This window comes from Ursus arctos, unplaced genomic scaffold, assembly GCF_023065955.2.
Source record: "Ursus arctos isolate Adak ecotype North America unplaced genomic scaffold, UrsArc2.0 scaffold_1, whole genome shotgun sequence".
Lineage (NCBI taxonomy): Eukaryota > Metazoa > Chordata > Mammalia > Carnivora > Ursidae > Ursus > Ursus arctos.
This window is the reverse complement of record NW_026622763.1, coordinates 19,483,842-19,511,633: the sequence shown is the minus strand read 5'-3', so window position 1 is coordinate 19,511,633 and position 27,792 is coordinate 19,483,842. Positions and strand designations below refer to the sequence as shown.

The 27,792-nt window shown below is 35.1% G+C and overlaps 1 protein-coding gene and 1 pseudogene across 2 annotated transcripts in view; both read left to right on the top strand.

The window, feature by feature from the left end:
- ZRANB3 (zinc finger RANBP2-type containing 3) overlaps nucleotides 1-27,792 on the top strand; it is a 302,241-nt gene that overhangs the window by 157,776 nt on the left and 116,673 nt on the right. For both annotated transcript variants that reach the window (XR_008960724.1, XM_026510087.4), the window contains exons 4-6: nucleotides 4,709-4,887; nucleotides 18,796-19,027; nucleotides 22,313-22,398. Coding sequence is in view for 1 of the 2 variants with exons in the window: in XM_026510087.4 (XP_026365872.2) it covers nucleotides 4,709-4,887; nucleotides 18,796-19,027; nucleotides 22,313-22,398 (497 nt within the window). In the remaining variant the exon portion in view is untranslated. The remainder of the gene's footprint in view (nucleotides 1-4,708; nucleotides 4,888-18,795; nucleotides 19,028-22,312; nucleotides 22,399-27,792) is intronic.
- Nucleotides 6,069-11,473, top strand: LOC130544442 (40S ribosomal protein S26-like; annotated as a pseudogene).

Here is a 27,792-nt window from a genome sequence, read left to right as displayed (position 1 = left end):
CTTCAGTTTTTTCAGCACATATTTGAAACAGGCTGCTTAAACCTGTTTGTATCAGAGACCACTCTGTTTGTATCAGAGACCACTCTGTCTAGCTATCAAACTGTGCACCATACCATTGGGAAATGAAGAGAAGAATCCCAGAGAGAAGGTAACTTGAGAGAAAGACCCAAGAAATCTGCATAGATATTACCCTCACATCATTGGCTCTGTCTTAAAAGTATACACACACAGGATGAACTCCAAAAAGCCCAGCAGAAATTTATAGTTGGAAGAGAAAGAACAAGGCAGAGATTTTAGCATTATTGTGGTGCTGAGGACACAGATCAGAGTTGTGCCTTGTCAAGGGAAAAGAATCTTGGTAAATACTCTGCCTGGGCTTGTGGTGACCTCCAGAAGTATATTCCCTAGTAGTAAAGACCAAACCCTAGTAATAAGGGCAAATCTAAAATAAACTTGCTCATAAAAAGCCTAAAACCAAGACTTAAAGGAAATGAGGTATCTGCTGTTACTCAATTTTTGTGCCAAAAGAAAACTTAACCTAATTTCCTTCTGGAGGAAGATATCATCCGAAGCTTATATAATTTCTTCACCAATCATTTTCTGGAATACAATCAAAATTATAAAGGATGCTGAGAAACAGTACCAAAAGAAAAATTAGGTAATAGAATCCACAGGTGATCAGATATTGGTGTTATCAGAAAGAGATTTTAAAATAACAATGATTTTTTTATTCAAGAGCATCAAGGAAGTGGTGGACAACAGAAATGAATAGATAAAAAATTTCAATAGAGAATTTAATCTGTTAAAAAGAATCTAAAAATATATTTTAAAAGATTCTGATGTGCATTTTAGAGCTGAAAATGACATATGTGGGATTAAAAACTTATTCATTTGGTATAATATAGCAAATATATAAGAAAGCAGGATTAGGGAACTAGAAGATAAAAATAAATTCAAACTTCTCATGAGATTAGCTTTTCAGCACATCTTGATTATTCTTATTCTTTCCTGTATTTATGACAGTTCCTCTATCTTCTTTTCTCAATCCATAACTTCTCTTTTCCCAACTTTTTTCTTACCTATTGTTTCAGTTTTTGTTCCCACACATCCCTTTTGAAGTCCTGTGTCCCTGATATCAGTAGCAGACAGTATTAGAAATTTTAATTAAGTGGTTCATTAGTAGGTGCCTGGCAGGTTAACACAGAGAACACTTAGTCACACTACATGAAGTGCACAAAACTCTAGGTAGACAGGCACCAAGTAACTTTAGCAGCAAGCAAAAGATGAGGATCTGGTAATAGAATCTGAGGCACAAAGACTTCTAATTCCCAGAAAATTAGGGTAGCAAGCAGACCCCTATTTCCAGAGAAACAGAAGTTAAGAAAATGATCTATGAGCCCACTGCAGGAAGCAAAGCCGGGTAACCATAGCTATGGCACAGTGTATAGTCTACACACACAGAATTGACCATGGCTCAGTTCCTGGAATTGTGCTCCTTTGTCATAGTTGTTTGGTATAAGCAAGCAATACCAGTGTCCCCAAGCCAAGAAGCATCTGTAATTTGTACATTTCTGCTTCCTTGGAATCATATTAGTCCCAGAATCTAGTGACTTTAAGTGGATTCAGCTATGAGGATTGGTGGGCTTTTGAGGACAAGAAAATATACCAGTCATTATACCAGATATTGTGCATAATTGCTCTTAGGTTTGGTTTTATAAAACTAAGTTATGTAAAAGTTATTTATTTCTCTTAGGGTTAGGTCTACTACCGTCAGCTAAATCTTCAATTTGGCTGTGTAGGCCTAAAGGTTGTTGTTGCATGCTATTCCTTAGAAAGAGATATAGAATATTAGGCTGTAACATGATTTAATTTTGAAATTAAGTATTTAGGTTGTGTGTGTATGCATGTCTATATTCCTAAGTTCCCTTACCCAGTCAACAAACCCTGCCTAACAACCAGAATTTTATTCTTCAAACCCTAGATAGGAAACAATTTTTATCTGCAAATGGATCTTATTTCAATATTAAAAGCTTACATATTCAGTATTTTTAAAATAATTTTAGATTTATTGAGGTATAGCAGAAAAGCAAATTTTAAGACTTATGAAGTATGCATCATGATGACCTGACCCATGTATATATTGTGAACGGTTTCCCCCTATACATCTAACACATCAATCACCTCACATATCTATACTTTTCTGGGTTTTTCGTTTTGTTTTGTTTTGTTTTGTTTTGTTGAAAACATCCTAGTTCCACCAACCCACCAAACCTCAATCATACGGCACTGTGTTATCAACTATAGTCAAAATGCTTTCCGTCAGGTCCTCAGACCTTATTCATCTTATAGCTGAAAGTTTGTACCCTTTTACCACCTTCTCCCTATTCTTCCTATCTCTTACCCCTGCAACCACTTTTTTAGTCTCTGTTACTGTCAGTTTGGTGCTTTCTTCCTTTTTGTCCAAAGATTCTATGTATACATGATCCCATGCAGTATCTATCATTCTCTGTCTGGCTAATTTCACTTAGCATAATGTCCTTGCACTCCGTCCAGGTTGTGGGAAATGGCAGGATTTCCTTTTTTCTCAAGGCCGAATAATACTCCATTTTATATAAATACCATGGCTTCTTTATCGGTTCAACCACTGATGGACACTTGTATACATTAAAGGTTTTAGACTTAGCTTTGGCTCTATTTTTTTTTTTTTTTCTTTTTTGGCGGGGGAGGAACAGAAGGAGAGAGAGGATATTAAGCAGGCTCCACACCCAGCACGGAGCCCAACTTCGGGCTCACTCTCACAACCCTGAAATCATGACCTAAGCTGAAATCAAGAGTCAGATGCTTAACTAACTCAGCCACCCAGGCGCCCCTGCTTTGCCTCTAGTTTTGAATGTTACTTGCTTCAGAACTTTGAAATGCTAGCTGATAATATTGCACTAAAATCTTTTCAGTATTCCCGTTTTTTTCTCTGCCTGGGTTTTGCCTGTCCCACGGAATTTAATGACCTTGATCTTTATTTATTCATTAATTTACTCATGGATTCAAATGTCTGAGTACTTACTGAACACCGGTCAGAAACAAAGTCACTTCCTACATTTCATTTACCTTGTCTCCATCTGGCAGTCTTTTATTTCAGTCAAAACAACATCTTCCTAAGTAATTCACACTAGTTTTCTCTTTCTAAATGTGATTGATATAAATGTTAGCTTGCTTGAATATTCTAGGATTTCTTTTGTCATTGTTAATAGCAGTCGTTTAACGAAAAATACATAACACAAGATTTTCTTAGTGGAGACTTGATAAAAATCGCAGACTTCCTTTTTGTCTTCTCTTTAATTTTGCTCAGCATTGAAAACTCATTTTAAATTAACTGTCTTAGGTATCTATATCTTTTTTCTCTAGGAAACATCAAGTCAGGAGGACTTGCATCTTTTAGTCTTTCCTTTACGGTTCATAATCATTACTTTTTTTTTTTTTTTTTAGATTTTTATTTATTTTTTATTTATTTTACAGAGAGAGAGAGACAGCCAGCGAGAGAGGGAACACAGGCAGGGGGAGTGGGAGAGGAGGAAGCAGGCTCCCAGTAGAGGAGCCTGATGTGGGGCTCGATCCCAGGACTCTGGGATCACGCCCTGAGCCAAAGGCAGACGCTTAACGACTGAGCCACCCAGGTGCCCCCATACCTACTTTTTTTTAAAAAGTCAGTGTTATTGAGGTGTACTTCACTCTCTTAGGTAAAGTCATCCTTTTTAAATGCACAATTATATAAGTTGACAAATGTGTACAGACATGTAATTGTCACCACAATCAAAATACAAAACAGCCCTATCATCTCAAAAGTTTCTTCATGCTGCTGTCATCCTCCCACTTCCCGACTTTGATATGTTTTCTGTATTGACATAAACATGGAATCATATGGTTTGTGGCTTTTGAGTTTGACTTCTTTCATTTAGCAAAATGCATTTGGGTCTTACTCGTGTTGTTGTGTATGGCAATAGTTTGCTCCGTTTTTATTGATAAATAGTATTCTATTACATGGGTGTACCACAGTTTTTATCCATGTACCAGTTGAAGTACATTTGGGTTGTCTTCATATTCTGGCTGTTAGGAACAAAATCACTAAAAACATTCATTTAGTAACTACTTTTAAACTGGTACCACTTAGAAATGGGGCATTATGATATAAGTATGAAAACAATTAAGTGGGAAAACACCAGAGACCTGAACTTTCACACTAGTTTTGCATTCAGTTAATTGTTAAGTTGAATAGAAAATTTAACCTTTCTATGCTTACTTTTATAAAATGTGCATGATTTAGGGCTTATTCGAGCTTTTAAATAACATGATATTGTGATATATAGTTAAGGCATTTACCCTTGTTTTAAGAGAAGAACTTATAAATGGTCACATACATCTTTATAAAATTAAGTTATATGAGTCCAATATAATTAATATTTTAAATAACAGGTTGTTTTGTCTCTAAGTCCAGTCACAAATGGTTAGAAAATAACATAATTTGCTTAATGAATTTTAAAGGTCACCATAATCTTGTGCTTTTTATTAACTATGTAAATCAATTGATTTTACATTGGAAAATTATTTTGATGATAATACTCTTAAGTAAATATTTAATAAATATTTTCTTTCAACATATTTCAGCATTTATCTACTTAGGTATTTATGTATTTTTAATTTATTTTTATTTTAGATGGGCCTAGGAAAGACAATCCAGGCAATTGCAATTGCTTACTTCTATAAGGAGGAATGGCCTCTTTTAATAGTGGTCCCTTCATCTCTGAGATATCCTTGGACAGAAGAAATAGAGAAATGGATCCCAGAGCTGGGTCCAGAAGGTATCAGTGTTATTCAGAATAAAACTGACGTGGGGTAAGAACAACTTTTTAATCATTAAGGGGGAAAAAAAAGCCTTGCATGTATTTAGTATATACTGAGGTTTGGAATAAAGTGTAATCTATAAGTCATAATTTAAAACTAAGAGAATAGTGTGGAGAATTTTATTTTACATTTTTAAATATGAATTGCTTATCTAAAACCCAACAGTATATTTTATGTTAAATTCCTTTATGATATATTTTTAAAGTAAACATAAATATGTGTACTTTTGAGGATTTATGTAATATATCTATTTTATATATACTTTAAATATACTTAAAACATGATTTTGGGGTTGAAAATTAAATTTCTCAACTTTTCAATGATTAATTTGAAGCTCGTGAGCTTTTACTTTGTGCAGCAATGGCAGATTTTGCTTTCCACTTTGTTGGTTAGTATGCAAGTTTTATATATAACTCAAAATTAGTATTGACCAGTTCTATTTTCTTACATTAATTTATAATTTTAATATTTTTTATATTGAAAATACTTGCGTTGTGAATATTTGAAGTGTCTCCTCAACAATAAATCATAATATAGCTACTGGGTTTTTAAAATTTGTTTTCTAGCCATTGGGAGAGACCAATCTATTGGAATATTGGTAATTTATTACATTGCATTTATAGGTGAATTATACAAATTATCATGTTTCCAGAACTTCAGAATTACCACTTGCTGAGCCTCAAATAAAAGACAATATATATATTTGAAATAAATCTGTTAATAGTTACATTTTTATTATGATTTTATTGTATTATATTCTGTAGGATTGTTAACATAAAGAATATTTGTAGAAATAATGTTTGCCTTTGTGAATGTCCTGCCAAAGTAGTTCCTTTTCTCTTTTGACTTTTGAACTAAAATTCTATAAAATATATTTTTACGGGCCTAAGGAAATTTGGACAGTATTTGCATGGTCAAAATAAAATGTTGGCAGTAATTATAAATTTCCTCTTCTCCAATAAAATTGCATAAAATATAAGACTTAGAGAATGTAAAATGGACTGAGGCCTTTATAGCCACTTTTTGTTAGCTATATTTTATCTGAAAGTTTACATTTAATTTTCTTAAAATATATATCTTCTATAGTCTTTTATATAGTTCATATAGTTTTCCTTATTATTTAGGAAATACTGTTCTACAATTAAATAGAGGTGAATATTTTTATTTGGATAACATTTGGTATCTATTAGATAGTACTACAACCCAGATTATAACTTTTCTGGAAGATGTCACCTTAGGGAAAGAAAAACTTAACCAGTGTCTTCCAAGTGCTTAAGAAACAGTTTTAGATATATACCAATATCTGGCAATATGTATTCACTAAAATACACGTAACTCTTTTTGGCATATGCCACTTAGCCTGAACTGTTCCGCAGTGGATGTTCAAACCCTGTCTTCTGTATGTGGTTCAGTATACCTAAGTTAGTAATATTCACTCTACACTTTTCTTCTGAAAGCTTTTCTGGTGTTTGACTACAATAAGAAAATTTTAAGTCTCTATATTAGCTAGTTTTACCCAGGGCTTAAAATGTAGTTAACATTAAGAAAAACATGCAATTATTAATATTATGCACACAACATGGGAACACTCAAATACTTGAAATATTTATTAACAAAAATAAAGGAACTACTTGATATTAGTACAATAATAGTAGTGGTCTTTAACACCTCAGTTACATCAATAAACAGATCATCCAAACAGAAGATCAACAAGGATACAGTGGCTTTGAATGACACACTGGACCAGATGGATTTAACAGATACACTCAGAACATTCCATCCTAAAACAGCTTAATATACATTCTCTTCAAGTACACTTGGAACATTCTCCAGACTAGATCCCATATTAGGCCACAAAACAAGTCTCAACAAATTCAAAAAAATCTAAATCATACCATGCCTCTTTTCTGACCACACTATGAAACTAGAAATCAACCACAACAAATAATCTGGAAAGAACACAAATACATGGAGGTTAAATAACAGGTTCCTAAATAATGAATGGATCAACCAAGAAGTCAAAGAAGAAATAAAAAATTACTAAGAGAAAAATACATATGAAAACACAGTGATCCATCCTCTCTTGGGTCCTCACTTCCAAGATGACCAAGAAAAGAAGGAATAATTGTTGTGCCCAAAACGCCACAGCCACGTGCAGGCTCTTCACTGCACCAAGTATGCCTGTTGTGTACCCAAGCACAAGGCCATTAAGAAGTTCGTTACTCAAAACATAGTAGAGGCTACCGCTGTCAGAGACATTCCAAAGCAAGTATCTTCAATGCCTATGTGCTTCCCAAGCTGTATGTGAAACTATATTACTGTGTGAGTTGTACCATACACAGCAAGGTAGTCAGGAATTGCTCTTGTGAAGCACAGAACTGACCACCACCCCCACCCCGATTCAGACCCATGGGTGCAACCACCACCAAAGCCCATGTGAGGAACTAAGACCTTCAAGACTGAAAAAAAATTGTTCTTTGGGAAAAAAAAATTAAATGGAGATAATACTTTAAAAACAAACAAACAAAAGACTAATTTAAAAAAGAGAGAGAGAGAGAGGTCTTAAATTAAAACAATCAGAAATGAAAAAGGAAATAATAACAACCAACACTACAGATATACAAAAGATTTTAAGAGATTATAGAAAATTTGAATGGGCCAGTTACCAGCAACGTATTTGAATCAGTATCCAAAAGCTCAAGCAAAAGTCCAGGAGCAGATTACTTCACAGGAGAATTCTACCAAACATTCATTTATTTATTTATTTTAGATTTATTTACTCATTTTAGAGGGAGAGAGAGAGAGAGCATGTAAACCAGGGGCAGAGCGGTAGAGGGGCAGATGGAGAGGGAGAGAAAGAATCCCAAGCAGGCTTGACCCTCAGTGTGAAGCCCAACACGAGGCTTGATCCCATGACCCTGAGACCACAACCCAAGCTGAAATCAAGAGTTGGACACTTAACCACTGAGCCACCCAAACGCCCCCTCCCAAATATTTAAAGAAGTATTAATACCTATTCTTCTCAAACTGTTTCAGAAAACAGAAAAGTAAGGAAAAATTCCAAATCATTTTATCAGGTCACCATTACTGTGATACCAAGACCAGAAAAAAGGCCACCAAAAAGGAGAACTACAGGCCAATATCCCTTATGCACATAGATGCAAAAATCCTCAAAAAAATATTAGCAAACCAAATCCAACAATATATTTTTTTAAAATCATTCACCAGGATCTATTGAGATTTATTTCCAGGATTCAGGGATGGTTTAGTATTCATAAATCAATCAACATGTTACATTATATCACATCACTAAGAGAACAGATAAGAACCATATGATCATTTTAATAGATGCAGAAGAAGCATTTGACAACTAGAAGATTCATACTTGATAAAAACCCTAACTAAGTAGGTTTAGAGAGAACATACCTCAACATATAATAAAGTTTTTATATAAAAACTCACAGCTAACATCATCCTTAATGGGGAAAAACTGAGAGCTTTTCCCTAAGGTCAGGAACAAGACAGGGATGTTCATTCTCACTGTTTTTATTCAACAAAGTACAGAAAGTCCTAGCCACAGCAATCAGACAAGAAAAAGGCATCCAAATCAGTAAGGAAGAAGTAAAACTTTCACTATTTGCAGATGACATGATATGCTATATATAAAACCATAAAGACTCCAGTAAAACTATTAGAACTGATCAATGAATTCAGTAATATCACAAGATACAAAATGTACAGAAATCTGTTGCATGTCTATGCGTTAATAATGAAGCAGCAGAAAGAGAAATCAAGAAAACAATCCCATTTACAGTTGCACCAAAAATAGTAAGATACCTAGAAATAAATTTAACCAAAGAGCTGAAAGACCTGTACTCTGAAAACTATAAAACAATGATAAAAGAAATTGAGGACAACACAAAGAAATGGAAAGACATTCTCTGGTTAGGGATTTGAAGAACAAATATTGTTAAAGTGTCTCTACTACCCAAAGCAAATATACACAATAAATGCAGTCCCTATCAAAATACTAACCGCATTTTTAACAGAACTGGAATAAACAATCCTAAAATTTATATGGAACCACAAAAGATCCTGAATGGCCAGAGCAACCTTGAAAAGAAAAAAACAGAACTGGAGGCATCATAATTCCAGACTTCAAGTTATAATACAAAGCTGTAGTAATCAAAACAGTATGGTACTGGCACAAAAATTGACAAACATCAATGTGACACACAATCAGTGTAGCAGAATAGAAAACCCAGAAATAAACCCATAATTATATGGTCAGTTAGTCTTTGACAAAGGAGGCAAGAATATGCAATGGGGAAAAAGACAGTCTCTTCAACAAATCATGTTGAGAAAACTGGACAGCAACATGCAAAAGAATGAAACTGGACTACTTTCTTTCTTCTTAAAAAATTTTTTTAAAGATTTTATTTATTTATTTGACAGAGAGAGAGAAGGAGAGCATAAGCAGGGGGAGAAGAAGGCAGAGGGAAAGCAGGCTCCCCCCTGGGCAGGGAGCCCAATATGGGGCTCGATCCCAAGACCCCAGGATTATGACCTGCGCTAAAGGGAGATGCTTAACTGACTGAACCACCCAGGCACCCTGAAACTGGACTACTTTCTTATATCATACACAAAAATAAACTCCAAATGAGTTAAGGATCAAATGTGAGACCTGAAACCATAAAAATCTTACAATAGGGCACAGGCAATATTTTCTCTGAATCAGCTGTAGCAACTTTTTTCTAGATATGTTTCCTGAGGCAACAGAAACAAAAGCAAAAATAAACTATTGGGACTACATCAAAATAAAAAGCTTCAGCACAGTTAAGGAAACCATCAGTAAATCTAAAGGCAGCCTACTGAATGGGAAGACATTTGCAAATGACCTGTGTGATCAAGGGATAGAATCCAAAACATATAAAGAACTTCTACAACTCAACACCCCAAAACCAAACAACCCAATGAAAAAATGGGCAGAAGATATGAACAGCTATTTCTCCAAATAAGACATCCAGGTGTTTGACAGACACATGAAAAGAATCTCAACATCACCTATCATCAGGGAAATGCAAATTAAAACCACAATGAGCTATCAACTCACAACTGTCAGAATGACTAAATTCGAAAGCTCAAGAAACAACGTGTTGGTGAGGATGTCAGGGAAAAGGAACACTCATGCACTGTTGGTGGGAATAGACTGGTGAAGCCACTGTAGAAAACAGTTTGGAGGTTCCTCATACCATTTGATGGGGGGAGGGTGGAGTTAAGATGGTGGAATAGTAGGGGCAGGCTGAGCTTGCCTCCTTCCTTGAATGCAGCTAGATCAACATCAGATCATTTGAACAACTAGGAAGTTGATCTAAGGATTAAGAAAACAGTCTGCACAACTGGAGGGAGAGAATGTGGCAGATGTGAGGTTCAAAGCCATGAATTGGGGGAGAAAAAAGCCAAGGTGCCACAAAGGGGAGGGAGCCGTTTTCTCCAGAGCTAAGTCAGGGAGAGAGGGAGAGAGTGGGAGAGAGAGCAGTGCATAGGGTTCACACAAGACACCAAAGTGAGGGGATCCCCTGGGTCTCACTGGGAGAGATCACTCCCCTTCCTACAGTACCGTTGGAAGAGGTTATTTTGCCTCTCCAAGGACAAAAGACTGTTTCCTTTGCTGTGCAGAAGCTTTTTATTGTGATGAAGTCCCGAGTTGCTGTGGTGAATGTCGAAGAGGTTACTGCCTATGCTCTCCTCTAGGATTTTGATGGATTCCTGTCTCACATGGAGGTCTTTCATCCATTTTCAGTTTATCTTTGTGTATGGTGTAAGGGAATGGTCATTTCATTTTTCTATATGTAGCTGTCCAATATTCCCAGCACCACTTGTTGAAGAGACTGTCTTTTTTCCATTGGATGTTTTTTCCTGATTTGTCAAAGATTAGTTGACCATAGAGTTGATTGTCCATTTCTGGAGTCTCTTTCTGTTCCATTGGGTATGACCCCGTCTTAAAACAGTATTACTCTCAGGAGCAGGAAACATAATAAGTTTCTATAATATGCAAAACACAGACACCTAGATGACACAATAGAGGAATTCTCCCCAAAAGAAAGATCAAAAAGAAATCACAAGCAGAGATTTGATCAAAACAGATATAAGCAATATATGTGAATGAGAATTTTTTTTTTTAAGATTTTATTTATTTATTTGACAAAGATAGGGAGGGAACACAGGCAGGGGGAGTGCAAGAGGAAGAAGCAGGCTCATAGCGGAGGAGCCTGATGTGGGGCTCGATCCCATAACACCGGGATCACACCTTGAGCCAAAGGCAGACGCTTAACGACTGCGCCACCCAGGCGCCCCTGTGAATGAGAATTTAGAACAGTGATAAGAAAACTAGCTGGGCATGAAAGTAACATAGAAGACACCAAGAAAACCCTGGCTGTAGAGATAAAACACCTAAAAACTAGTCAGGCCGAAATAAAAAACCCCATAACTGAGATTCAAAACCAACTAGATGTAATCAAAATGAGGATGGAAGAAGCAGAGGGTCGAATGGGTGATATTATGGAATTATGGAAAATAATGAAAGAGAGGAAAATAAAACTATTAGGTTATGAATTGAGACTTAGAGAACTTAATGACTCCACAAAGCACAATAATATCTGTATCATAGGAGTCCCAGAAGAAGAGCAGGAAAAAGGGGCAGAAGATTTATTTGAACAAATTACAGCTGAGAACTTCCCTAATTGGGAAAGGAAACAGGCATTCAAGTCTAAGAGGCACAGAGAGCTCCCCTCAAACTTAATAAAAACAGGTCAACACCAAGATATATCATAGTGGAACTTGCAAAATACAAATATAAAGAGAGAATTCTGAAAGCAGCTGGGGACAAAAGGTCCTTAACCTACAAGGATAGTAGCAGCAGACCTGTCCACAGAAATTTGGCAGGCCAGAAAGGAGTGTCATGATATATTCAAATTGCTAAATGGGAAAAATATGCAGATGAGAATACTTTATTGACCAAGGCTGTCATTCAGAGTATAAGGAGATAGAGTTTCCAAGACAAGCAAAAACTAAAGGAGTTCGTGAACACTAAACCAGCTCTGCAAGAAATACTAAAGGGGACCCTTTGAGCAGGAAAGAGAGACCAAAAGCAGTAAAGACTAGAAAGGAGCAGAGACAATCCACAGGAACAGCAACTTTACTGGTAATATGATGGCACTAAATTCCTATCTCTCAATAACTACTCTGAAAATGGACTCAGTGCTCCAATCAAAAGACATAGGGTATCAAAGTGGTTAAAAAAAAAAAAAAAGACCTATTGATATGCTCCTTACAAGAGGCTCATTTTAGACCCATAGACCTCCAGATGAAAAGTGCGGGGATGGAGAACCATCTATCATACTAATAGACATCAAATGCATGGAGCACTGGCTATTATACGCAAACAATGAATCATGAAACACTACATCAAAAATTAATGAGGTACTGTATGGTGACTCACATATTATATTTAAAAAATGTGGAAAAAAAAAGAAAGCTGGAGTAGCCATACTTATATTAGACAACCTAGATTTTAAACCCTTGACTGTAACAAGAGATGAAAAGGATACTATATCATAATAAAGGGGCCTATCCAACAAGAAGATCTAACAATTGTAAATATTTTTGCTCCCAAATTGGGAGCAGCCAATTATATAAATCGATTAACAACAAACTTGAAGAAACTCATTGATAATACAATAATAATAGGGTACTTTAACACCCCACTCACACCAACAGACAGATCATCTAAACAGAAGATCAACAAGTAAACAAAGTCTTTGAATGACACACTGCGCCACATGGACTTAACAGACATATTTAGAGCATTTCATTTTAAAGCAGCAGAATACACATTCTTTTTGAGTGAACGTGGAACATCCTCCAGAATAGATCACATACTGGGTCACAACTCAGGCTTTAACAGGTACAACAAAACTGAGATCATATGATGCATATTTCAGTTCACAATGCTATGAATGTTATCAACCACAAAAAGTTTGGGAAGACCACAAATACATGAAGGTTAAAGAACATCCTACTAAAGAATGAATGGGTTACGCAGGAAATTAAAGAAGAAATTAAAAAAATAAATGGAAGCAAATGAAAATGAAAACACCACAGTCCAAAACCTTTGGGATCCAGCAAAGGTGGTCCTATGAGGGAAGTCTATAGCAATACAGATCTTCCTCAAGAAGCAAGAAAAGCCTAAAATACACAGCCTAATCTTACACCTAAAGGAGTTGGAAAAAGAGCAGCAAATAATGCCTAAAACCAACAGATGAAGGGAAATAATTAAGATTAGAACATAAACAAATGATTCAGAAATTTTTAAAAAACCAGTAGAACAGATCAGTGAAACTAGAAGCTGGTTCTTTGAAAGAATTAACAAAATTGAGAAACACCTACCCAGATTTATCAAAAAGAAAAGAGAAAGGACCCAAATAAATAAAAACACTAATGAAAGAGGAGAGATCACAACCAAACCTCAGAAACATAAACAATTATAAAAGAATATTATGAACAATTATATGCCAAAAAATTGAACAATCCTCAAGAAATGGACACATTCCTAGAAACATGTAAACTACCAAAACTGAAACAGGAAGAAATAGAAAATTTGAACAGACCTATAACCAGGAAAGAAATTGAATTAGTAATCAAAAATCTCCCAACGAACAAGAGTCCAGGGTTGGATGGCTTCCCTGGGGAATTCTATTGAACATTTAAAGAATTAATTCCTATTTTTCTGAAGCTGTTCCAAAAAATAGAAATGGAGGGAAAGCTTCCAGATTCATTAAATGAGGCCAGTATCACCTTGATCTCAAAACAAGACAAAGACCTCACTAAAAAGGAGAATTACAGACCAGTGTCCCTAATAAGGATGGATGCAAAAATTCTCAACAAGATACGCACTGTTGGAATACAACGGTACGTTAAAATGTTTATTCACCATAATCAAGTGTGATTTATTTCTGGGCTGCAGGGGTGGTTCAATATCCATAAATCAATCAATGTGATTATATTAATAATAAGTACTGTATGTCCTCTCAAAAGAGCAGAAAAAGTATTCAACAATATACAACATCATTTCTTGATAAAAACCCTCAAGAGAGTAGGGATAGAAGGAACATACCTCAGGATCATAAAGGCCATATACAAAAGACCCACAGGTAATGTCATCCTCAATGGGAAAAACTGTGAGCTTTACCCCTAAAGTCAGGAACACCTAAGAGATATCTGCTCTCACCACTGTTGTTCAGTTTAGTACTGGAAGTCCTAGCCTCAGCAATCAGACAACAAAAAGAAATAAAAGGCATCCAAATTGGCAAGGAAGTCTTCATTCTCTTACTATTTATGGATGACATGATACTCTATGTAGAAAATCCAAAAGATTCACCAAAAAATTGCAAATACTAATACATTAATTCAGCAAACTCACAGGATATAAAATCAATATATAGAAATCTGTTGCATTTTCATACACTAATAATGAAGCAGCAAAAAAAGAAATCAAGGAATCGATCCCATTTGCAATTGCAGCAATAACCATAAGATACCTAGAAGCAATCTAACCAAAGAGGTTAAAGAAGTGTATGCTGAAGGGGCGCCTGGTGGCTCAGTCATTAAGCGTCTGCCTTCGGCTCAGGGCGTGGTCCCGGAGTCCTGGGATTGAGCCCCACATCGGGCTCCTCCACTAGGAGCCTGCTTCTTCCTCTCCCACTCCCCCTGCCTGTGTTCCTTCTCTCACTGGCTGTCTCTCTCTCTGTCAAATAAATAAATAAAATCTTTAAAAAAAAAGTGTATGCTGAAAACTATAGAACACTTATGAAAGAAATTGAAGAAGACATGAAGAAGTGGAAAAACATTTCATGTTCATGGATTGGAAGAACAAATATTGTTAAAATGGTTATACTGCCCAAAACAATCTACACATTCAGTGCAGTTTCTATCAAAATAATACCAGCATTTTTCACAGAGATAGAACAAACAGTTTAAAATTTGTGTGGAACCAGAAAAGATCCTGAATAGCCAGAGGAATGTTGAAAAAGAGAAGCAAAGCAGGAGGCATCACAATTCTGAACTTCAAGCTATATTGCAAAGCTGTAGTCCATCAAGACAGTATGGTACTGACACAAAACAGACACATAGATCAATGGAACAGAATAGAAAACCCAGAAATGGACCCACAACTGTATGGTCAGCTAATCTTTGACAAAGCAGGAAAGAATATCCAATGGAAAAAATATAGTCTCTTCAGCAAATAGTGTTGGGAAAACTGAACAGCAACGGGCAGAAGAATGAAACTGGACCATTTTCTTACACCATACACAAAAATAAATTCAAAATGGATGAAAGTCCTAAGTGTAAGACAGGAAACCATTAAAACCCTAGAGGAGAAAACAGGCAGCCACCTCTTTGACCTCAGCCGCAGCAACTTCTATAAGATATGTCTTCAGAAGCAATGGAAACACAACGAAAAATGAACTATTGGGACATTATCAAGATAAAAAGCTTCTTTTTTTAAATATTTATTATTTTAGAGAGAGAGGGAGACAGAACGTGTGGTGGGTGGTGGTCTTGAGGAACAGAGGAAGAGGGAGCAAGAGAATCTCAAGCAGACTTCCTACTGAGCTCAGAGTCCGTCCTGGAACTCAAATCATAATCTCATGGTTGTGAGACCGTGAGATCATGATCTGAGCCAAAACCAAGAGTCAGACATTTAACCAACTGAACCACCCCAGCACCCCAAAATAAAAGGTTCTGTACAGCAAAGGAAACAACAAAAATAAAAGGTCACTGATGGAATGGAAAAAGATATTTGCAAATGACATATCAGATTGAGGGGTAGTATTCAAAATCTGTAAAGAACTTATTAAATTCAATACCCAAAAAACAAATAATGGGCAGTTAAGAACTGGTTAAGAATTGGGCAGAAGACATGAATAGACACTTTTCCAAAGACATCCAGATGGGTAATAGACCCATGAAAAAATGCTCAACATCACTCAGCATCAGGGAAATACAAATCAAAACCACAATGAGACACCACCTCACACCTGTCAGAATGGCTTAAATGAACAACTCAGGAATCAACAGATGTTGGTGAGGATGCAGAGAAAGGGGAACCCTTTTGCACTGTTGGTGGGAATGAAAACTGGTGCAGCCACTCTGCGAAAACAGTATGGAGGTTCCTCAAAAAGTTAACAGAACTACCTACAACCCAGCATTTGCACTAGGGATTTATCCAAAGGATACAAAAATGCTGGTTGAAAGGGGCACATGCACTCCAACTTTAAAATAGCACTATCAAGAATAGCCAAATTATGGAAAGAGCCCAAATGTCCATTGACTGATGAATGGATAAAGAGGATGTGGTATATATAAACAAATGGGATATTACTCGGCAATCTAAAAGAATAAAATCTTTCCGTTTGCAACAATATGATGGAAGTAGAATGTATTATGGTAAGCGAAATAAGTTGGTCAGAGAAAGAAAAATACTGTATGATAATCGGGAGCAAACCATAAGAGACCCTTAACTATAGAGAAGAAACTGAGGGTTGAGGGTTGAGGGAAGGGAGGTTGCTGGGAGGATGTGCTAAATGGGTGATGGGCATTAAAGAGGGCACTAGTTGTGATGAGCCGTGGGTATTGTATGTAAGTTATGGATCGATAAATTCTGTTCCTGAAACCAATACTATATTATAGGTTAACTAAGTTGAATTAAAAAAAAAAAAAAAAGAACTACCATATGATCATACTGGGTATTTCCCCTAAGAATATGAAAACACTAATTCCAAGGTACATATGCACTCCTATGTTTATTGCAACATTATTTACAATACCCAAATTATGGAATCAGCCCAAGTGTCCATTGGTGGATGAATAGATGAAGATGTGGTATATACATATATATATATATATATATATATATATATATAATGGGATATTATTCAGCCATAAAAAAGAATGAAATCTTGCCATTTACACCAACCTGCAGTGTTATAGAGTATAATACTAAGCGAAATAAGTCAATTGGAGAAAGACAGATATCATATGATCTCACTTTATGTGGTATTTAAGAAACAAACGAACAAGGAGAAAAAAAAGAGACAAACAAAGAAACAGACTTACCTGTAGAGAACAAACAGATGCTTATCAGAGGGGAGGTAGATGGGGTGGATGAATGAGATAGGGGAAAGGAATTAAGAGTACACTTACCTTGATGATTACTGAGTGATATATGGAATTGTTGAATCACTATATTGTATACCTGAAACTAATACAACACTGTATGTTAACTACACTGAAATTAAAATTTTAAATATAAATAAATTTAAAAAAATTTTTAAATGCAATTGTGTTGTGCTTTTTAGGAGTTCTGCCATTTCTCTTAAAGGGTAGAGAACTGCAGAAGATTGACTCTATCCTGTATATTTTTACTGGTGATACAGAAAATGCAAAAGTAATTAATGTGTTTTATTGTTAATACATTTATTCATCCATTTATTTCATTCTACAAACTGATTAGGAGCCTAGCACTGTATATACAAAGATGAGTAAGACACATTCTTTGTCCTTATCAGTTTTATGAGGTAGCAAGGGAGATAAATATGTATATGAATAATTTCATTACAAGTATGGTAAAGAATACTATAGATGTCTGAATAATTAGGTAGTTCAAAATATGAACAGTGTCTTTAGACCAGTGTTTGTCTGCATTAAGTTGTATCCTCCTCTCCTCTTTCCCATGCTTCAGTTCACCCCTCAGCCAGTGAATTTTTGTTGTCACAATTTTAAGCACTCTGGTGGCCTTTAATGTGACAGTCCAGGAATATGAAATGCCTTGCAGTGCACTGGACAGCCCTGCAATGCTAAGTATTGTCTTCAAAATTCCAATAGCACCTGGCTTGAAAAATACTGCTGTATAGCAGGAAGATCGGTAGGAGAAGGAAGGGAAGAATGAAGTGGGGGGGGCAGGTAAACAGAAGGGGGAATGAACCATGAGAGACTATGGACTCTGGGAAACAAACTGAGGGCTTCGGGGGGAGGGGGGGGAGGGGGGATTGGGATAGGCAGGTGATGGGTATTAAGGAGGGCATATATTGCATGGAGCACTGGGTGTTATATGCAAATAATGAATCATGGAACACTACATCAAAAAACTAAAGATGTACTGAATGGTGACTAACATAATATAATAAAAAATTATTATTAAAAAAAAGAAAGAAAGAAAAGAAAAAGAAAATATGGGGGCACCTGGGTGGCTCAGTCTTTAAGCATCTGCCTTCGGCCCAGGGTGTGATCCCAGGATCCTGGGATTGAGCCCCACATCGGGCTCCCTGCTCTGCTGGGAGCCTGCTTCTTCCTCTCCCACTCCCCTGTTTGTGTTCCCTCTCTTGCTGGCTGCCTCTCTCTCTGTCAAATAAATAAATAAAATCTTAAAAAAAAAAAAAAGAAAAGAAAAAAATACTGCTATCCTCTTTGAGGGAAGGCTTTAATGAATAGTCAACTAATATTTGAGCATCCACTTTATCTGTGATTCTAGATGCCTGGAAAGAAATATTAAAGAGTAATGTCCTTATCCTGGTAAATTGTGGCTTGGTGGATGTCAAACTCTTCCAAAGACCATTTAACCAAATATTTGGTTTTGGTTAACCAAAACTTTAAATTTTGGATTCTGGTAATCATACCTGAAAACTATAAAATCTTAAGAGAAATTGAGTTTTAGCAGTGTAATACCATCCCTTTTATTTTTTCCCCTTATTTTATTTTCCTTCTCCCAAAGAGTTGTGTTGTTTATGATTGACTTGGTTACTGAAATATTTTCAAATTAATGGATTTTTTCTTTTCTAGGAGAATATCGACCAGCAAAGTGACAGTTCTGGGTTATGGTCTTTTAACCAAAGATGCAGAGACTTTGATAGATGCATTGAATAATCAGAAATTCAAAGTAGTTATAGTGGATGAATCACACTACATGAAGTCCAGGAATGCAACCCGCAGCACGATTTTATTGCCAATAGTACAGAAAGCCAAACGAGCCATTCTTCTTACAGGAACTCCAGCTTTGGGAAGGCCTGAAGAGGTATTAAAATCCTTAAATTTTGACTTAAAAAAAAAAATCTTTCACCAAAAAAAATCATTGGGAATTTCTAGATGGCTATTAATGATTAAATATATCTTTTACTATGACTGTTTTCTCTGTTTACATATGAACCTTAACCTGTGCCTGTACATGTATATTAAAAAATCGTTTTTACATTCAGTATAAGATTTTCATATTTAATATACATTTGTAGTATTCATCACATTTGTGCTTGTGATTCTTAGATGGTCTTAGTCTTCATTTATCCAGTTTGTTTGATATTATAAGCTCCTTGGGATTGGACTTTAATCTATTTTGTATCTTTTGAATTGCATTACAGAACTTCTTTCTGTTTTTCTTTTACTTCAATATACATATTTGGGGGGCGCCTGGGTGGCTCAGTCAGTTGAGTGTCGAACTTTTGGTTTTGGCTCATATGATTTCAGAGTCGTGAGGTGAGCCCCACTTAGGGCTCCATGCTGAGCATAGAGTCTGCTCAAGATTCTCCCTCTCTCCCTCTCCCTCTGCCCCTATCTCTACTCGCACCCTATTAAATAAATAAATAAATAAATAAATAAATAATAAATCTTAAAAAAAAATCAGTGTTTGGGAAGGTATATGTATCTGAACTTACGTTCAGATCAGGTAGAGTAATTACTTAGATGGAGAAATAAGCATTTGTTTGATACCCCCATTTAGCCTTATCCCTCTAAGAGCTGTGTAGAGTATGGCATAGTTAAAGGGTTGGGAAGAAGAAATGATGAATGAAATTCTTATGAGTCTGTAAGGGTCATTGTAACCTAGTAGAAGCCCTTTCCATTAATGAACACTGAGTCATAGAAAAAAATGTACTTTTTGTCTTGTAGGATCTTAAGAATTAAAGGAAATATTAGTTTGAAAGTTTCTTGGTATGTGCCCTGGCACATGGTAAGCACTCAACATACAGTAGCCATTTTTATTATTGATTAGTAAGCCAAGTGTGGGAAATAGCTATTGATAGGGTGTATTATGTTAATTGATTTTCAGATGTTAAACCAACCTTACAGTCCATGATAAATCTCTCTTGACTGTATGTCATCCTTTTTATTTGTTGCTGAATTCAGCTTGCTCTATTTTGTTGTTCATTTTTGTGTGTATATTCACAAGAAATAGTGATATGTAGTTTTATTGTTATGTCTTTGGTTTTGGTATTAAAGCAATACTGGTTTCACAGAATGAGGTGGGAAGTATTCTCTCCTTTTCTGTTTTTAAGAGGAGTTTGTGAAACATTGGTATTACTTCTTTTTTAAATATTTGGTAGAATTTTGTGGAGAAGCCGTCTGGGCCTGAGTTTTTCTTTGTGGATAGTTTTTAAATTAATCATTCAGTCTCTTCACTGACTATATATGTCTATTCAGATTGTGTATTCCTTCTTGAGTCAGTTTGATACTTTGTGTCTTTGTAGGAACTTTTCCATTTTATCTAAGGTATCTACGTTATTAGCATACAGTTGTTCATAATACTCCCTTATAATCCTTTGTGTTTCTATGAGGTTGATAGTAATATCTCCTCTTTTATTTTGGATTTTAGTAACTTGAGTCTTTTCTCCCTCTTTTTTTAATTTGGTTATCCTAAGCTAAAATTTTGTCAATTTTTCTTTTTCTTTCCAAAACCAATATTTGGTTTCATTGATTATTTTTTCTGTTATTTTTCCATTCTCTATGTTGTTTATTTCCATTCTAGTCTTCATTATGTTATTCCTCTGTTTTGTGTTTTGTATACTCTTTTCTTTCCCAATGTCTGAAGGTAGGAAGTTAGATTATTGATTCGAGACCTTTTTTTTTTTTTAATAGAGACATATACAGCTATAAATTTCACTTCTTGGAAAACACACTGGCAATTACTTAGCAAGTTAAAAATACAGTTACCATAAAATGTAGCAATTCCATTTTTAAGTTTATACACAAAAAACTGAAAACATGTTCGTTAAAAAACTGTATACACATGTTCATAATAGCATTATTTTATAATATCCAAAAAGTAGAAAGAAGCCAGTGTCCATAACTGATGAATGGATAATGAAAATGCAGCCATAAAAAGGAATGAAATATTGATACTTTCTACAACATGGGTGTACCTTGAAAGCATTATGCTAAGTGAATGAAGTCAGACACAGAGGCTACATATTGTTTGAGTCTGTTTATGTGAAATATCCGGAAAAGCGAAGTAATGGAAATAAGAATCAATGGAAATAGGCAATCAGTGATTGCCAGGATTGAGGGAGAGAGAGAATGCGAAATGACTAGTATGGGTATGGGGTTCTTGTCTGTAGTGATAAAAATACTTAAGAATTAGATAGTGGTGATTGAGGCACTGTGAATATACTAAGACCCACTGAATTGTACACTTTAAAAGTGTGAATAATGAAAGTGTTATATGAATTATTTCTCACTGAAGCAGCTCTTTTAAAAAGGTATCCTAAAATAACAGTGAGACACTACTGTGGGCAGCCTATCAAAGTTGTAAAAATGAAAAGATGTCATGATACTTTTGATGGGACCTGCTTTTTATAGTGAAACAGAGTAACATCCATCAAACTTCAAAAAGCATATATCTTAAACCCACCTATTTTGTTTCTAAAAATATATCTATGGACTCATCTAATGGAAATACAGATTGGCGAGTGGGTGGGTGGGTGGTTGAATGGATAAATAGATAAATGATTGATAGGTGAGCCATAGATACATATACCTACACCTACATATATATATGCACCCATACACACACATAGACTTACCTGAAGTTATTAACTTTTATAATTGTATAAAAGCTAGAAACAGCCTATATGTCCATGATCAGGAGATTGTTTAAATATTTCACAGTACTTCTACATAATAATGGGTGTTATGATCCTTTAAATGGTGCTTTATTAGAGTTATACCTTTGCTTAGATAATTTTTAAAACTAAGTAAAAATAGATGTGTACGTACTCTAATGATATCTAAGACATGTTTTAGGGGACAGAATCTGAGTTTTATATGTATAATATCATCTTCATGTGAATAAAAGAATATATACATATCCCTATGTAGGCACACAAATATATAAATGTATATTAGGGAAAAGTATAGCAGTATTCACTGAAGAATAGGATGGCAGAGATGGGTGGATGGAAGAAAAGGAGGAGATTTGAGAAAGAAGAGGTGGATTTTCTTCTTTACTCTTTGCTATTTTTAAGCTAGATTTATCATAATAGTATTTACTTGAAAATATTGCAACATATTGAGAACACTTGTATTGTTACAGCTTTTCATGCAGATTGAAGCTCTTTTTCCACAAAAATTTGGAACATGGACTGAGTATGCCAAAAGATACTGTAATGCACATATCAGGTATGACAAATTACTTTTATAAATTTTAATTCTCGCATATTTACTGTGAATATTAAGGTTTTATTAGTCATTCTTTGTTGCAGTGCTTTTCAAACTTGTGGTAGCCATGGAATAATTTCTTCAAGTAAAATCTTGTGGGGCGCCTGGGTGGCTCAGGCAGTTAATTTCGCTCAGGTCATGATCTCAGAATCCTGGGATCGAGCCCCACATCAGGCTCCCTGCTCAGCAGGGAGTCTTCATCTCCCTCTCCCTGTGCCCCTCCCCCTGGACTCGTGCTCTCTCTCTCTCTCTCTCCCTCTCAAATAAATAAATCTTTTTTTAAAATTAAAAAAATTAAATATTGTGTGAAAGACCTATACATAAAATAAATAAAAGAAGTAGATGGGGTGCCTGGGTGGCTCAGTCGTTAAGCGTCTGCCTTCGGCTCAGGTCATCATCCCATGGTCCTGGGATCAAGCCCCACATCAGGCTCCCTGCTCAACGGGATGCCTACTTCTCCCTCTCCCACTCCCTCTGCTTGTGTTCCCTCTCTCACTGTCTCTCTCTCTGTCAAATAAATAAATAAAATCTTTAAAAAAAAGAAAGTAGATAATGGCATTTTTTTCTTCAATTTTTTACCTTCCATTTTATTTTTGAAATTATTTATTTGTATTGACTGGATAAATGTGCACAATGTTCAGAATTGAAAAGTAAGTTCCCATCCCTCTCATGTCTCTCAGACAGCCATTTCCCTTCCCAGGTAACCAGTGTTGGCAATTTATTGTGTATCCTTCTGGAGATATTCCATGCATGAAAGAGCATATGTGATTATGTATGTATAAAATTGTTTCATTTTATTTCTACATATATAATAATAAAAGGCACATTGTTCTGCGGTTTGCCCTCTTCACCTAATATGTATTAGAGATCCTTCCATATCTTTTCCTAAAAGAGCTTTGACATGTTTTTATTTTTAAATGCTGAGTATATTCCACTGTTTGCATGCACTATAATTTAGTCTACTACTAATAGACGTCTTGTTTGTGGTACATAGCTGTTGCATACAATACCACAATGAATATCCTTGCACATTTTGAGAAGCAGTACATTATATTGGCAAAAAGCATGCAAAACTAGATAGACCACCTGTCTTTTATATTCATATCCAGTACTTACCACATTTCATTTTATGAAAATAACTTTACCTCCCCATACCTTAGTGTCTTCAGCTGTAAAAAGAGAAAATTATTCCTATGTCAGAGAGTTATTAGGAGACTTACATTAGCTAATATTTATAAAGGCCTCGAAGAGTCAGTGGCACACAGTGAGCACTCAATAATTATGAGCTATTTTAATATTTCATGTCACACACACAGTACTAAATCTGTAGGATAAACTCAAAGAATTGGAATTGCTGTTACAAAAGGACATGTGTATTTTTATATTTTTAAGATTGTTGCAAACTGCTGCATCCACCAACATTATACTAATTTATATTCCCAGCAGCAAGATTGTTTTTCCCCACACTTTCCCAACCTGTTCAAATATAAATTATTGTATCTTGCCAATGTCTTCTGACTATTGCCTTCTTATGTTATTAAATGCAGCTGAGCATTTTTTCAAACATGTAAGAGACATTTATACTTTTTTCCTGCTTATTGTCTGTTTATGTTCTTTGCCCTTCTTCCTACTAAAGTTACTGGCTATTTTTTTTCTTACCAATATATTGGAAGTCTTTATATATTATAGTAATCAGCTCTTTGTCTGTGATATGAGTCACTCACACTTTTTCCCTGTGTATGTGTATGTGTGTGTGTATGTTTTCCTTTATCCTTTCTACAAGTCTTTAAAATAACCCTAGTGTGTTTTGATGCTTTTTAAAGGGCTATAGAGCACAGAGATAGAGTCTTTCCAAATTATCTGTATGAAGGCATTTTAACACTGATAGCAAAATCAGACAATATCATACAGAAAAAAAACCAAGGGCCTTTTTTACTTAAGATTGTAAATGTAGAAAGCCTCAATATTAATATAAACCAGAAACTCATAAAAAGATGTAATATGTTAACCATATGCAAATGGAATTCACTTCAGCAAGTATAGTTTAATATTAGAAAATGTATTAATATAGTCAGGCTGCTAATGAAAAGAAAAACTTCATTACATCATTTCTGTGTATGCTGAGATATAATTTTATAAAATTCAGCATCCACCCTTTTGTAGTATTTAATAATTTTTAAATTATTGAAGTATAGTTAACATACAGTGATAAATTAATTTCAAGTGTACAACATAGTTATTTGACAATTCTGTACATTTCTCAGTGCTCACCACAGTAAGTGTAGTCACCATCTGTCACCATGCAACATTATTACAATGTTATTGACTTTATTCCACATACTGTACTTTTCACCTCCATGTCTTATTTATTCTATAACTGAAAAATTGTACCTCTTAATCCCCTTCACCTATTTTATCCAGCTTCCCACCTCCACTCCCCTCTGGCAATTACCAGTTTGTTCCCTGTATTTAATAGTGTATTTTGTTTGTTTATTCATTTATTTTGTTTTTTAGATTCCACGTATAAGTTAAATCGTATGGTATTTGTCTTTCTCTGTCTTACTTCAGTTAGTGTAATACCCTCTAGGTCCATCCGTGTTGTCTTAAATGGCAAGATATCATTCCTTTTTATGGCTGATGTTTATTTTTTGTATTTATATACCACATCTTCTTTATCCATTCGTCTATCAATGGACACTTGGGCTGCTTCCATAATTTGGCTATTGTAAATGATGCTACTATAAACCTAGGGGTGCATGTGTATTTTGAATTAGTGTTTTTGTTTTCTTTGGGTAAATACCCACTAGTGGAATTACTGGATCAAATGGTATTTCTCTTAATTTTTTTGAGGAACCTCCATATTGTTTTCCACAGCGGTTGCACCAGTTTACATTCCCAGTAACAGTGCACAAGGGATTCCTTTTCTCCACATCCTTGGCAACATTTGTTATTTTTTTTGATACTAGCCATTCTGACTGGGTTATATTTAGAGGAAGCTGTAAATACAAATATGATTTGGAGAAGGCAGCACATTCAGATTTGCATTTCCTTAATGATTAGCAGTGTTGATTGAGCCTCTTTCCATGTGTGTATTGGCTATCTGATTTTTTCTAGGAAAAATGTATATTCAGATCCTCTGCCCATTTTTTAATCACATTGTTTGCTTTCTTGATGTTCAGTTTTGTAAGTCCTAATATATTATATATATTATATAATATATATAATATATTTTGGATATTAACCCCTTATTGGATATATCACTGCAAATATCTTTCCCCATTCTCTAGGTTGCCTTTTATTTTGTTGATAGTTTCTTTCTTTTGCTTTGCAAAAGTTTTTTAGTTTGGTATAGTCCAATAGTTTATTTTCACTTTTGTTTCCCTTGCCTGAGGAGACAGTCCATAAATATGTTGCTAAGGGTGATGTCTAAAAGATTACTGCTTATGTTTTCTTCTAGGAGTTTTATGGTTTAAGATCTCACATTTAGGTCTTTAATCCATTTTAATTTTATTTTTGTGTATGGTATAAGAAAGTGGTCCACTTTCATTTTTTTTGCATATGTAGCTATCCAGTTTTCACATCACCATTTATTAAAAAAACTGTCTTTACCCCCATCATATATTCTTGCCCCCTTTGTTGTAAATTAATTGACCATGTAAGTGTGGGTTCATTTCTGGGATGTCTGTCCCATTCCATTAATCTATGTGTTTGTTTTTGTGCCAGTGCCATATTCTATGAACACTGTGTCTTTGTCTTATATCTTGAAATCAGGTATTGTGATACCTCTGGCTGTGTTCTCTTTTTTTTTTTTCCTTCAAGATTGCTTTGGCTATTCGAGGTCTTTTTTGATTCCATATGAATTTTAGGATTATTCTAGTCCTGTGAAAAATGTCGTTAGTATTGTAATAGGGATTGCATTGATTCTGTAGGCTGCTTTGATTAGTGTGGACATTATAACAAGATTAATTCTTCCAGTCCATGAATATGTGGTTTTTAATAATTTTAAGGTGTATGTGTGTATGTGTTCTATACTCAAAGCCACTGTGTCATATGAAACTTTAAATCCGGAGCAAGGGTGTTCACTGACATCACAGTTTACTTTATGCAGGCAGCACTAATCAGTTTAATTACCCCCCAAAAAAGGTAAAAATTAGGAACAAAAAGGCAAAATTATCATTATTTGCAGCTGGTATTATTTATTTGGAAGACATGACGGGATCAGCTCAAAAATGCACAAAACAAAAGAGAATTCATTAAGATGTCCTAGCACAAAGTTACTATTAAAAAGTCAATTGTCTTTCTGGGGCGCCTGGGTGGCACCGTGGTTAAGCGTCTGCCTTCGGCTCAGGGTGTGATCCCGGCGTTATGGGATCGAGCCCCACATCAGGCTCCTCCGCTAGGAGCCTGCTTCTTCCTCTCCCACTCCCCCTGCTTGTGTTCCCTCTCTCACTGGCTGTCTCTATCTCTGTCCAATAAATAAATAAAAAATCTTTTAAAAAAAAAGTCAATTGTCTTTCTATACAAAATAATAACAAAAAGTTTTAAGATATAATGCAAAATAGACATGATACTACATATTGTTAGGAAGCTCTTTGTCACAATTATTGCAGAATATAAATGTCAAAAATTTGCTTACATAAAACAAACTTATTAATTGGATTTATCTTTGGGGGACTGGGAAATCCTAAATGGTCAGAAAGCATTCCATCTTTTCTGATTAGGACTTTTCATGTGACAACAGAAGTGTAACTGTCCCTTTCTTGATTATTAACACACATGCTATGTCAAAGGAAAGTTTATATTTTGGAAATGCTTTATGATTGGGAGATTGTGTTCTGTTTTCTGTTTACTAGAGAAAACCGTTTCAAGATTATTATTATGCTTCTCAAAAGTCATTTTCTTCCAGATTCCATTTAAAAATTTTTATGTTATTCCTTTTCTTCATTACCTTGAAACCAGTATGGTATCAGACTCTGATTCAGATCAAGGCACTTTCTGGCATTTTAAGTTAGTTTGGAATGTTACATTTTTCCCATAATGTTTTGCTTTCGTGAAGATGTCATTTTCACACTATAATTTTGCAGAAAGCAAATTATGGTTAGTTATTCAGTTCTAACCCATATTTTATATTTGAAATATCATGACTATATTCAAATTAAGTTAAATGAAGCTTGAGCAAAAATACAACTTTATCTTTATAAAGTTTATTAGATACATATATGATCACAAATAGTAGTATACTAATACAAATGTGGTTTGGAGATGACAAGTCTAGGTATAGATAACTACTTATCTGGTTTGATTTGAGAGACACAGAGAAAGTATTACTCAACCAGAACATCCCATATGCACAAT